Here is a 12,550-nt window from a genome sequence, read left to right as displayed (position 1 = left end):
TTTAGGATTTCAAGATAGGGTTGGTTTAAAACCATGATTACGTTTTCAAATCCAAGTGTGGGTTTTCATGGAGACCCCAAAAGTGGGGCTAAGCCTCCTTTCACATCACTTATGAATGAAATCAGTCTTAAGAGTACATCAGTGTCCGTGTGGTGACGCAACTGGTTCATGACCGTACCACGCCCTCTGCTGGTCGTAATGTGAAGTGTAAAAAAAGGGCGCGTGAATGAGGGGGGCACCTTTGTGTCACCGCACAGGAGAAGTGGCGTGTACACGTACGGCCTTGGAATACTGATGCCACAGTGCAGGGCTGCAAATACCCGCAGTGGCAACAAGCAGCAGCACAAAGAAAGCATCCACGGCGGACATGTGCAGTGACAGCACTAAAGATCCATTTTGCTTTGGCTGGTTGAAGCCTTCACAAATCACTATAAACACAAAAATGTGTTTTTTTTGTTAGCTTAAAAAATACAGCCAATCCAAGATATTGCAAGAAAACACATTTTTACACCTAGCAAAAATCTGTACGAATGTATAGAACTGTTCAATCAATATAACATTCAAACATGGGCTATCATCTCAAAGTGGAGCCAAAAGAAAATCAACTTTAAAAGGCATTTGAACTGTACAAAAAGGTCCACTGAATCACTTTTCTTGCTGGTAATCCAACAAAGTCAAGATGCTTAACTTCTGTGCAAGCCAGTTGTACACTTGCTCCTAATCACAATTAGTCAATTCCACCCGTTTGTTTTGTACACTTTTTTTTATTAAACTCTGCAGACATGAAAGACAGAACAGAGCTGGCAGACTTTAGGCCGTCTCCTCCTTGACGAGGCGGTCCTTCTTGAGGGGTCCCTGTAGACAAAGGAAAAGGCGATTGCTTTACTTTAAGTCCTCCGCATTGAACTGTGTGTTTATTTCTACACTGAGACGGCGTGTTTCCAGAGAGTGAACAGGGAGCAAGCACAAAGTGGGCGCTACTCCCCTGCCTCACGGGAGCTCAATGTGGCACTGGAATGGAACCCGAGCTCACACTGATGGCTGAACCAGGTTACGAACAGTGCACGCGGCGGACCGATGACGACAAATCTCAAGCGGCATCTCACCATGAAGGCCTTCTTCTCCTCCACCGTCTGGAAGCGGCCGTGACCGAACTTGGAGGTGGTGTCGATGAACTTCAGGTCGATCTTCTCCAAAGCGCGACGGTTTGTCTGGATCAGCAGAGACTACAAAGAAAGAAAAAAAAAAAAAAAAAAAAAACTTGGCATCAATATTCATACAAGAAAGATGTTGCCATAAGCACTAGTCAGAAAAAGTTCAAGCTCTTGGGCTTTGAGGTGAATTTTCAGGATGAACGTCTGCAAACGTCAATGCGCGTTAACCGCTCAACACTTTTTGCATGTTTCTAAAAAGGGATTTCGTTGCACATGGAAAAGTGTGCCTAGTGTTGCTTGTGTGATCCTGTCATCCTGACCTTGCGGAGAGTGAGAACTCGCTTCTTGGTTCCAATCACGCATCCTTTCACCATGACAAAGTCGTTGGTGACTTCTCCATAGTGGACAAACCCACCCTGGTGAAAGGAAATCGATACAAATACATTAGTGAGCCATTTTTGGGGAATTGATGAGTGTAATGTGAGCACGCGAGTGCTGACCAGAGGGTTGATGCTCTTGTTGGACAGGTCGTAGTCCGTGGAGGCATTGTTCTTCACCAGCTTGCCGTCCTTCTGGTGGTAGCCCTGACCGATCTTGTAGATCTTGAAATAGAAAAACAGCCGCGGCGTAAGCGTTGCAAGGACATCTGAAATGCACCAGCTAAGGGCGGCGCACCTTCTTGTTGATCTCGGTCCGGTGGTGGTAACCCTTCTGACCGGCGCGGGCCACGGAGAAGGCCACGCGGGCAGGATGCCAGGCACCGATGCAGGCCACCTTGCGCAGACCGCGATGGGTCTTGCGAGGCAGCTTCTTGGTGTGCCAACGGCTGGTCACACCTGGACACGGACGGAAACACGAGTTAAAACAAGTTATGGTGCCCCGCGACGACCACCCAGCAACAAGCGATCGGGCCATTTGACACAATTGCGCGTGTTGCACTTTCAAGTGTTCTGGGTCCAATCATGACCATTTAATAATAAAAAAAATACCACCACTGTAGTACCTAATGAACAATTCAGATCCTTTTAATACCATTCATTCATTTGTTCCACAAAAATATTAACATCCCCAAAATGCTTTAAAAATGTACCTTTGTATCCATGTCCCTTGGTGACCCCAATGACATCGATCATCTCATCCTGGGTGAAGACATTGGCAACGGGCACGGCCTGCTCCAGCTTCTCGCGGGCCCAGTCCACCTTGTCGGCGATGGAGCCGCCGTTGAGCTGCACCTCCATCAGGTGCGACTTCTTCTGCTTCAGTGGCAGCAGGCGCATCTGGTTACAAAATAAAAACGGAGGCCGGTCAGCGAGGGGGCTCGGTCGAGGGAGCGCGAGCGTTGGTGCTCGTGGGAGGCGGAGTCTCAGAAGGAAGGCAGCTGGAAGGTATCCTCACTGGAATCATCAGGCGCCACGCCTGACGCAGGAGTTCCATGGTCTCGTCACTGACGGCACAGACTCTAGCCTACTTGCCAACACTTTTTGCATGTGATACAGAGGTGCGCCAAGTTTCATTTGTTCCGTAAACATGCTCTTGAATCATTGTTGTCCACTGGAATGTTAATGAAATAGTTCTTTGCAAAACATAAAGAAAACACGCTCGTCTGTCGTCATGTGTAGCTGCACCATTTGTGTTCAGATATCAGTTGCTTGACGTTTAATCGGACCATATTTCCCATTTCAAATTGGCCCAACTTTTGAACCCCTCGCATATTAACACATGAAAACAGAAAATGAGTTTTAAACATTAAGGTATAATGTTTCTCTGTTGCCAAGTTAAACAGACCAAATAAGTTGTTTTATTCATTAAACTTTAATTTCACTCATAATTCCAAGTTGTGATGTTGAGCTGAGTGTCTTTGTATGATAACTGCTCACAATTTGCAGTGATACGGACCGAGCCCTGCCGAAGTGGAAAATCAAACTGTAGATTTAACTGCAAGTTGGTTGGCAAGTGAGGTAGTGTCTGTAAAAGCAAGCAGTTGAACCGTCCTATGAGCCTTTTCTAAACTCACCTGCGTGTGGGCGATGATGCGAATGATCTGACAGTACTTCTTCATGGCGGCAAAGTCCTTCTCCAGCTGCTTCTTGCCCTCCTCGTCCTGCCACTTCTTGCTGTACTTGGTGAAGGCCTTCTTCTTGGACTTGTACCTGCGAGCGGGCACATCAAGGTTGGCGACAGACCCTTCATGACCACGCAGGGTCAGCGGAAGAGCGCAGCGCCGAACTGGTCGCCCTGATCGTGGAGGGGGGCGGAACCAGCCAACGAGGGGATTTCGGCTCATGGCGCGGCTTCTAAGCAGAACTTTCCACCGGCCAGAGGAGCCCGGAGCTCATCAGGGCACGGGGCACCTGAGCGGAGCTGCCACCGGGGGCCACCGTAATTGTTAGACTCGCTCAGTGAAAACAAAAATCATCTCCACTGGGCTACTAACGTCTGCTTTCAACATTCTCAGGCAGTGCTTCTCAACTGGTGAGTCCCGACTTAAAGTGGGTTGAAAACAGGCAGTTTAAATAAATTAGCAAAAATAAACGATGATTTGAGGTTAAAAATTGAGAAAAAGTGAAAGGAGCAAGTGCTGCCTTAAGGGAGCATCATTTTAATACCAATAAAAATAGATAATCGCTACATGTGATGATAGGATTAGTGTTTCTGACCTCACAACGTAGTTGAGAGAAATTTACAATCAGTACCGTTTTTAACCAGGCACAAAACAAGGCAGCTGATGTTAAAATGTGATTTCGCCACTTAAAAGTAGAAAAAAGGACTGCTTTGCAAACAATAGGGATACGAGAGTCCCAGGGTAACAAGAGTTGAGAAGCACTGCTCTGAAGTTGCGGCATAGCACCTCACCAGTTCTTGTAGAACCGCCTCTTGCACTCGTCACTGATGTGCTCAGCGAAAACGGTCTTGAATGAGCGCAGGCCGCGGGGGGTGCTCACGTAGCCCACCACGCCGACCACAATCATGGGGGGAGTCTCCACGATAGTGACGGCCTCCACCACCTCTTTCTTGTTCACCTCTGCACAGAAACGCACACAGGTTCACCTTCATGCAATAAAAGCAATCAATTCAGTCAATCTGATTAAATGTGCTCAGTACTCGACGATCAGCAAGGGTTTGAGCCCATTCTGTCCGCCCGTCGAGGGTCTCATCACAGACAACAAAATTATAATATTTTCTAAGGTACGTCAACTCACTTGATCCAGGTCTGTCCACCTCGCGGACGATGTGGGTCATGCCGGCCTTGTAGCCCAGGAAGGCGGTCAAGTGGACGGGCTTGGTCGGGTCGTCCTTGGGGAAGCTCTTGGCTTTACCCCGGTGACGACGACTCCTCTTGCGAGGCAAGAAGCCAAGGGAGCCGTGGCGCGGAGCCGAAAACTTGCGGTGAGACTACGAAGACACATTTTAATTCATTTCTACTGAGTCTGTTGAAGCATTAGCTGCTAACAGGCTATCAGTGGACCACGATGTTAGCACGCCAAGATGCAACTACATTGAGTTGTCAAAATTATCACAGTGAAGTACAAAAGTGCTTTCAAAGTAATACACATTAGCAAAAATCGACTCCTTGTTAAAGAAGACCGCATGGAGGAGCAGCCATTTTAGGCCACGATAACTCGTGTTTCGCACAAGCCTTTTATCAAAATCACTATTTGCGTTGGCCAGAAAAAAATCATTCTAACATAATAGTTCAATGGAATAAAACGTGCGTAAAGCTTTGGAAAGACACTAAAGCCTCAGATGGCAAAGATGTCTGACAGATTGCCATTCCTTGGTGACGGGAGTACTCACCATTTTGTCTCTGATCCGGTTGAAAGAGACCCTGCCAAGCGCGTACTATTGGTTATAAACTCGCACAACTATCGCGAGATACAACATGAGCTCGTGCGTCGCAAGTCCCGCCTTCGGCATTTTTAACCGAGGCGTATTTACGCAGTGGCCACCACGGGTCGCTGTTTAGCTTTAAAGCCGTAGAAGTCTGGACACTCTTTGAACTTACAGCACTGCTTTGTCATTGGTTAAACCCAACGCCACATGATTTATGAATGACTGAATAAAATATAACTCAAAACTACCCACACAATACCATTTAATTGAAACAATTGAAAAACTCCACATTAAGGCAACATAATCATACTTTATGACAGCGCTGTAAGAAATTCTTCTGATCTTGTCTGGAACATTCCAAGGATTTGACAGCCATCATTTGAAAATTCTCTTTCAAGCTGTGAGGATGTCTCATGCTTAGAGCAATAAGTCCATTTTCCTTTTTTTTTTTTTTTTGGATCCTGTAATGTTCTAATGGCTTTTGCTCCACGTGTGAGAATGGAAGAGAAGAAAACATCTTAGTGAGTTGAAATGTCACAGTTTATATCTAAGGGCATTCATAAGTACTGTAAGTGCTACTTGAGGTCAGTGCTGCATTGAAAATGTCAAGTCCAAAATGTTTCCCAAGATAAAGGCCAGGAAGCTTCTGTTGGGCCCTCACTGAATGAAGGGATGAATGAATGAATGGATGAACACCAATGTCCATGCATCTTCAGCGGCTTGATCATGCGTCTGCGCTCATGCAGTCTTTCATCATGGATTTCCCATGAGGCATTGCGTCACAAACTCAGCTTCTTGACCAGTATTGACATGATTTGTGGATGTTGTCGATGCAGTACATCCACCAATTACTTGACCAGAAATGCAAAACAAGATCCTAATTAGCGGAATGCGGTTCAGAACTCAGCCCAAGTGTGTGTGCATTAGGACACACGGAAACTCGAATTGTAAAATAGTGTAAAATGACGCCGTCTCCGTTTGATTGTTAGCATCATCCGACGTGACAAAATGGCAAACGTGAAAAATGCTCCCAGGGAGATTGCTGATGTCCTTTTAGGACGCCACGGGCTGGCGATCCCGGTTGACCTTCTGGAAGAAAGTTTTTCCGAACTCGTAGGTGCTGATCATGACGGCGCAGGCCGGCGCCACTTTGATCACCCTCGGCATGAAACCTGAAATGAAAACAAAGACGTTTGTTTCACTTTGGAATCAATTATTAAAAAAAAAAAAAAAAAAAAAAAAAAAAGATTTTCTGGCCACCCGTCCCTTCTTTAAAATACGAATGAACGGGATGGCGCCGCGTACCTGCGAAGAGCCCCCGGTAGCCCACCTCGCTCCAGATGTCCCTCATGATGCGCCACGTGGACACCGTTTTCTTCAACGGGCCTACAAGGAGCAACGACGGCAATGAGGCTATCGCAATCGCGTCGTTTAGCATAAATTCCCAGTGGCGGGCTACGCACCTCCTAGCGCATCCATCTCTCCCAGCTGGATCTGCCTGCGAGTCTTCACCACGTCAAAGGGCAGCGTCAAGATGGCGGCGATCTGCCATTTGCATATTAGCGACAGCAGTCAGGAGCGCAGCGCTTGCTAGCGCCCTTGTCTAACTGCACATTCATGCTTTCTCTAATCGATTCCAAACGGAAGGCCAAAGCGTGTTTTGCATACACACCGTTCCCGAGGCGGCGCCTGCGGTGAAGCTGATGGCGAAGTTGGCCTGGGTGATTTGGGATCGTTGACACAGGCGGGCTTTCACCAGCTCGTAGTTGAACCAGTAAATTGCTGCGCACCCACAAACACAGAGAGGAGAAATTGGGACTTGGAATGGCTGCGACAATCGTCATCAAACAAACATCTTACCCGAGAAGGGGACGTCTCTGAGCACGGTGGGCCCCCAGCCGCGCCACAGCGACATCAGGCCCCCCTGGGCCACGGCGCTGCGGATGCAAACGCGCAGCTCGCCGTAAGTCAGCCGGCGGGACTGCATCTTGGTCCGGATCAGCTCCAGAGGACTGATGACCGTCACGGCGCCCACTGCAACACAAACACACAGAGAGACTTAAAGCCTTCTTTGTAAAAGGCAACCCTCTTCATGCCATTTACTAACTATAGGACATTTAGAAAGATATATATTTCAATGATTAAAAATTGCAAGTTTGGGGAAAAAAAGGAACCCAATCTAAATGTTTAAAAACCACGCACCGCTTAGCGATTCGATGCAAATGTATTGCGACTTGAAAGTTAAATACAGTGGTGGCTTGAGATATATAATTGAGACACGAAACGAAGAGTTTCCCAACTACTTTAAGTGACTTGGTAAGCAGCAGTAATAACAGTCACTTTTTGCAGAGGATAAAGAAGACTGAGTCTACATGTGTTGATGCAGAATTTGTGTTTGACTCTCCGATCCTTAATGCGTTAAAACTCGGCCATACGGATGCTATTTGTTAGCCCATCTATGACATTTTGCATTGTTTGTTAGCATAAGCTAATCGGGGACAGTGCCAAGGTTTTTTTTTGTTGTTTTTTTTAAATACAAGTCAGGTCACTCATCTCAAGGTAGCACTGCCCAACTAAACTGTACTGAAGCAGTGATTCTTTAGCATGCCACAAGAGGGAGCCAGCGGACAACTACACTAGGTTTAAACTATGTAGACATTCGATTTAAAAAAAATAAAAAATAAATAACAATCAATCTCAAACTTTCAGATTTTACACGTGTGTCTGGTACGTAACCCCCACAAATGTGGGAAATGCTACTCACACAGACAAAACGTCTGCTTAAGCCGTCAACGCACCAGACTTCGTCATGCTGCACCTCATTATTTTGAACGTAAGTTTTCGCCGGCTTACATCTGGCGAGACCCCCGGCCAGGAGTGGGATGTGGTTGCCGTGGAGACCCAGGCCGAAACACAGAAAGTCCCGCAGCTGGTCGTAGCAGGTGAAGTAGATGACGGTGGCGGGCACGGCCATGACGCTAAACAAACACGGAACCTGTTAGAACACTTGGGAGTGGTGCTGCCGAGCGTGCGGGGGGAGTTACTGACAGCGTGGGGGGGAGTCCGCTCCACAGAGACTTGAGTCCTTCATGGCGAGAGATTTTCACAAAAGCGTCCTGCCACGCAAACAAAAACAAACACACACAAGATGAGAGACTCACAAGCTTGAATTTAGTACAGCAAAACCGACTGTTTAAGTGCTCATGTCAAAATAATACAAGTAAAAAAGAAATAAATGAAATAAAACCTTGGAGCTGCAGTTAGATTGAAATGATTATTTTTTGAGTCCTGTTTTGTTGCCGGCCTTTAATGTATCTTACGCAGTCAAAAGCAAACGTTTGCTGCGAATAGCCGGAAAATTCCAAATTAGCGGTCGCAATTTGCTTGTGTGCCATTTAGGCGCGTACGCATGCCAATACGATTGATGAGCCTCATGGGAAGGTTTGTTTGCGATGAATAACTGAACTGCCGGGTATTCCCTCAAATCTAATTGGGTTGCCAATTGTCTCCGTGCGCTCCCGTGCGATGCGCGGCAGGGCTCAGCCACGATCCGCGTCAATGGCAGGCGTTGGCGGTAGTCCGACTTGCTCTCCACTCACCAGGGTGCCGCTGAACTGCGTTTGTGGCTTGTACCAGCTGGTGCAGTTGCTTCTATTCTGACACACGTAGATGTGATCCATCAAGCCGTTACAGTACAGGAAACATCTCCCTGGGCCAACCAGAGAGAAAAAAGCAGACTGTTACGACACGGGGGCCCCTTCGACCTTGGCAGCGTGTCTGATGAAAGTAGCCTGAAGGGCGCCTATAATTTCATTCGTTTGTTCTTTGTGTGGCCCTCACACTTCCTCGTACACACACACAAAGTTTAAGAGGTGCGTGCGTGCAGGCTAGGGTCCGGTACTCACATTTGGAGGGGTGGGTGACACCGGCCCAGGAAGCAGCATCACGAGTTATAGCTTTGAAAAGAGAGCAGAGGCAAAGGAGCGTCTAGGTGTTAAAATAGAAATCAACCGGCATCCACCCATGAGCAGCCTTGTTATGCGAGCGGGACCAAATGGGGCGCCACAGGCGACGACGGCGCTGGGAAGCGGCTACCTTGATGGAGGGGGCTCTGCTGGGCCTGCAGCCTGATCTTCACCACATCCAGAGGCGTGACTGCAAACAGTTCAAAGAATGAGCGACAACCCCTCCAATCGTCATCGGTCACACAAACACGGGCAGTGGTACCTTGACTTACGAGTTTCAGTCGATCCGGGACCAAGCTCCTAACTCAATTTATGATGAGATGTGACTTAATACAGGCACTAGAAATGTTTTTGGGGGCCTTTATTATTCACTTGAAAACCTCTCATAATCACTATTTTTGTGCTAAAGCCTTGTCTTCAAAGTATTGACTTGGTGCCATCTTGGTGCCAAGGAACTACGTTGAAGTGAGTTGAGGAGCTTTGCCTGCGTTTCATAATCGAACCGCGGAATCCAGTCGTTAACACGTAACATGGCGTCATGATTTTGTATGCGACATGATCCTCTCCATTTTAAAAGGTTTGCCGCCATCTTGTGCCATCTGTCGGCAATTAAAAACGTTCTTTTTTTTTAGGTGGCGTGACAGTGTCAATAACGCACAATTTTCCGATATTTCACGGCAGGGCTTGATTTGCGGGGAGTACTATATTCTTATTCCAAATGTATTTTCCCCATTGAAATGTTCTTGGAGTGTGTTGGCTGGTTTTGTTTGTGTGATTTGTGGCCGTCAGCAGCTCCTTGTGAGTGTTGTCATTTTGTATTCGTGTGTTTGACACTTTGCATTAAAGTATCTTATGAGCTACAATTTGTTTTTACTTTGCCTCAAGCACAGCAAATCTGAAACTCGCTCACAACACAAAGCAAAAAACAAAAAGGAAAAAAGAAAAAAAAAATGGAGTGTGGGCGCACTTGTAAGTCAAGGTACGACTGTGCATTTTTTTTTTTTTTTTTGCTTCCTTTCTCAAATCTCTCACCAAAAACGGACGTGAGGAGGGCTCCAGTGCCAGAGGCCAGCATCTGCTGCACTGGAGAGATGGCGGCCGACGCGCCACCGGTGGCCCGCTCCGCCATCGTGCCCACCTGTCGCCCCAAACACAGAACAGTGAACGCCGCGGAGGCGTTTACTGACCCCCTGCGTCACGCACGAGCTCGACCTTGCCAAGTGAAGCGCTGCAGTCGCTATGTTATTTGGTGCTCGCAAAAAAAAAAACAGCTGTTCTCAAACGGGGCCCCAGCCCTGCCTTACCTTACTTACCTTGCGGCCAAATATTGTTCAAGCGCTGATATGACTGTGAGGTAAAGAAATCTGACATCCCTTTAAAACAACAACTTTTATTGTTACAGGAATAAAGTCCCATTTTTCCATCGCATAAATCTGACCTCCCTGCATGAATCAAGTGTTGCTTTTTGTTTGGAACAAAATGCATATTACAGGAACAACGTTCTGTTTATTTTTTTTCGATTAACATTTTTTGGGAGACAACCGTCCTATTTCTTGGACATTAAATGCGTAAATGTAATACTGAGAACAAAGTTGCATTGGTATTCATTACCTTGTTACAAATATGACTCCCTTCCCTCGTTAGACTTGGGACTTTAACAAGATCTGAATATTACGACTATCTTGGAAAAATACTAATTTATTCACATATCCTGACAATGCCTTCTCGTCTTGTAAAGATTACGGCTTTCTTGAAAAAATAGGACTTTATCCTCATAATATTTCAACCTTCTCTCTTAAAAAAAAACTAATTTACAGTTACATTTTCTCTAGAAAGCAGGCATTTGACTTTTTATTCCTATGGCGTTGATAGGTACACATCGTTAGCCAAACGGCATAATTGCCCAAGTCATTTTTAACTGCCACAATAGCAATCAAAAATAGCAATGTGCTTGCCAAATAGGGTGCTTTTTTCATTTCCGTGTATATTCTCAGCTCCAGATCAAGGTGCTCCACAAAGTTCTTGTTTGTCCAGTTTGTTTTTTTTCCCCCCTACTAAAATGTTCAAAAATGACTTAGGTAATTGTGCAATTAGGCTAATGACATGGGTGTGATGTTTATCTGGCGTTAGGACTATGAGGGAGTCCCTAATTGAGAACCCCTAATAGTAACTGTTGCCGTGGCGACACAAATGAAGATGAAAACTGTCATTTGTTGAATTGTTAAGGCTTGTTATTGCAACACAACGTGAGTCGGGCACATAGAAAAGCGTGTTGAGCCAAGGCGGAGTTGCTTACTGGGTCTCTGGCGATAGCTTATCAATGCTGTGCAGAAGTCCAATATTGTTATAGAACTGCAGGCTTGCAAAGAGCACAACACTTAACCCAACGCCACATTAGGGCTGGGCAATTAATTAAATGTACGGTTGACTTTGAATTCGTTCAACAGGATGTTTTGGGGTTTTTTTAATCTATTTTTTGTGGGTACCATGGTTCAAAGCACGTTGCCAACTTTTCTGACCCATTTTATGACTTAAAAAAAAAGCGAGTGAGTTTATTATGTCTTTAAAAGTTGATGCAAGTTAATACAAAACTGTTTCAGGGCTTGTTTGATAACAGGACAAAAGGCAACTTCAAGTTAAGTAAACCTTGTTGCCGTAAGCATTTCCTAACTTTCCAAGCAAAGGGGTAAATAGGTCATAGAGCGAGAATGTATTTTAACACCCTATTGCCCAGCCTTTCATTGCACAATAATTATTTGATCAAGCATGTGCTTGTGGACGAACAAAGTAAACACCTTCTTTGCAAAACGATTTGATGTTTTTAAAAAAACAGAAAAGGCCCTCTTTGGCAGAAGTTGAACGCATGGTCGCCTTCACCCATTGCGACAGAATGGACCACGTCTCAATTTAAACGCCTTGTTAGCAGTGGCGTCATTTAGATCACATTTATTTTTAAGGGGAAAAAATGGAATGTGAACTAAATGAAAGACGTTTGAGATCAACAAAGGCTTTTTGATGAAGTTACAATGTGAACACTGACTGCGTCCTTATTATCGTGCTGACAACACGACTAGGTCATTAAATATGTAAAAACATAGTTTTATCAAAAGTAATGAGGCGTTATGAGATAATATTAAGATAATTAAGTAACCAATATTCGGACTTGGAACACCATTTCGAGCTAGCAAGTAGCTAGCAAACTAACAGAATTTTCGAGCGTTTTAGGCGAGCCAGTTTGCATCCACGCTCTTTTGCACTCACCGTAAAGGTTTACTTTAACAGGAGCTTTACGCCTCTTCGCCAAATTGCTTCACCCATGCTTCTTGAGATGTTTTTCCCGAACAGTCCGAACGGCTACCGTCAACTGCCCTCGTCCATCTCGTTCATTATGTTTGACCCACTAAAACGTATTCGGCGATCTGTAAAGTATGCGCAGACCGTCATTGTTGCGTTACGTGACGAGAACGCAGGCACGGCTCGATCCGCATCATATACACATCAGCGCTAAGAGGAGGCCTTCTACACGTTGCTCTGTCGCCCCCAAGTGGAGGAAATACGCATTGCTAACCGCAGCATGAAAACAAGTCTATTAAAAAGAAT

At 45.8% G+C, this 12,550-nt stretch overlaps 2 protein-coding genes and 2 non-coding genes across 4 annotated transcripts; all 4 read right to left on the bottom strand.

Moving 5' to 3' along the window:
- Positions 1-744: 744 nt before the first annotated feature.
- Positions 745-5,098, bottom strand: rpl3 (ribosomal protein L3). The gene is made up of 10 exons (XM_086055346.1): positions 4,950-5,098; positions 4,355-4,547; positions 4,008-4,176; positions 3,169-3,304; positions 2,245-2,431; positions 1,830-1,990; positions 1,655-1,756; positions 1,475-1,570; positions 1,107-1,226; positions 745-855 (listed from the first exon to the last, which is right to left on the bottom strand). The coding sequence occupies exons 1-10, from the start codon at positions 4,950-4,952 to the stop codon at positions 811-813; spliced, it is 1,212 nt and encodes a 403-aa protein (XP_085911472.1). The 5' UTR covers positions 4,953-5,098; the 3' UTR covers positions 745-810.
- LOC147134070 (small nucleolar RNA SNORA54) lies at positions 934-1,066 on the bottom strand. Its single transcript, XR_015090281.1, has one exon. It is a non-coding gene; the product is annotated as a small nucleolar RNA SNORA54 (small nucleolar RNA).
- On the bottom strand, positions 2,511-2,607 carry LOC147134069 (small nucleolar RNA U83B). The gene has a single exon (XR_015090277.1). It is a non-coding gene; the product is annotated as a small nucleolar RNA U83B (small nucleolar RNA).
- A 132-nt stretch (positions 5,099-5,230) lies between the features above and the next one.
- On the bottom strand, positions 5,231-12,376 carry slc25a39 (solute carrier family 25 member 39). Its single transcript, XM_086055347.1, has 12 exons — positions 12,212-12,376; positions 9,983-10,088; positions 9,081-9,140; positions 8,891-8,941; positions 8,585-8,694; positions 8,034-8,101; positions 7,839-7,963; positions 6,846-7,019; positions 6,658-6,767; positions 6,449-6,530; positions 6,291-6,371; positions 5,231-6,157 (listed from the first exon to the last, which is right to left on the bottom strand). The coding sequence occupies exons 2-12, from the start codon at positions 10,077-10,079 to the stop codon at positions 6,039-6,041; spliced, it is 1,077 nt and encodes a 358-aa protein (XP_085911473.1). The 5' UTR covers positions 10,080-10,088; positions 12,212-12,376; the 3' UTR covers positions 5,231-6,038.
- Positions 12,377-12,550: the final 174 nt, after the last annotated feature.

This window comes from Filicampus tigris, chromosome 16 (genome assembly GCF_054856515.1).
Source record: "Filicampus tigris isolate MCC_2025a chromosome 16, RoL_Ftig_1.0, whole genome shotgun sequence".
NCBI classification, from domain to species: Eukaryota; Metazoa; Chordata; class Actinopteri; order Syngnathiformes; family Syngnathidae; genus Filicampus; species Filicampus tigris.
This window is presented reverse-complemented; position numbering and strand designations above follow the sequence as displayed.

Bases quoted from the DNA above. Each gene is read 5' to 3' on its own strand.
- slc25a39 (XM_086055347.1), bottom strand. From the start codon at position 10,079: ATGGCGGAGCGGGCCACCGGTGGCGCGTCGGCCGCCATCTCTCCAGTG. The intron at 9,141-9,982 runs GTGAGAGATTTG...AACTGTTTGCAG, and splicing joins CCTCCTCACGTCCGTTTTTG to TCACGCCTCTGGATGTGGTG. The intron at 6,372-6,448 runs GTGCGTAGCCCG...TGCTCCTTGTAG, and splicing joins AGAGATGGATGCGCTAGGAG to GCCCGTTGAAGAAAACGGTG.
- rpl3 (XM_086055346.1), bottom strand. The intron at 1,757-1,829 runs GTGCGCCGCCCT...TTCTATTTCAAG, and splicing joins GGACCGAGATCAACAAGAAG to ATCTACAAGATCGGTCAGGG. The intron at 856-1,106 runs GTGAGATGCCGC...CTTTGTCTACAG, and splicing joins AGGAGAAGAAGGCCTTCATG to GGACCCCTCAAGAAGGACCG.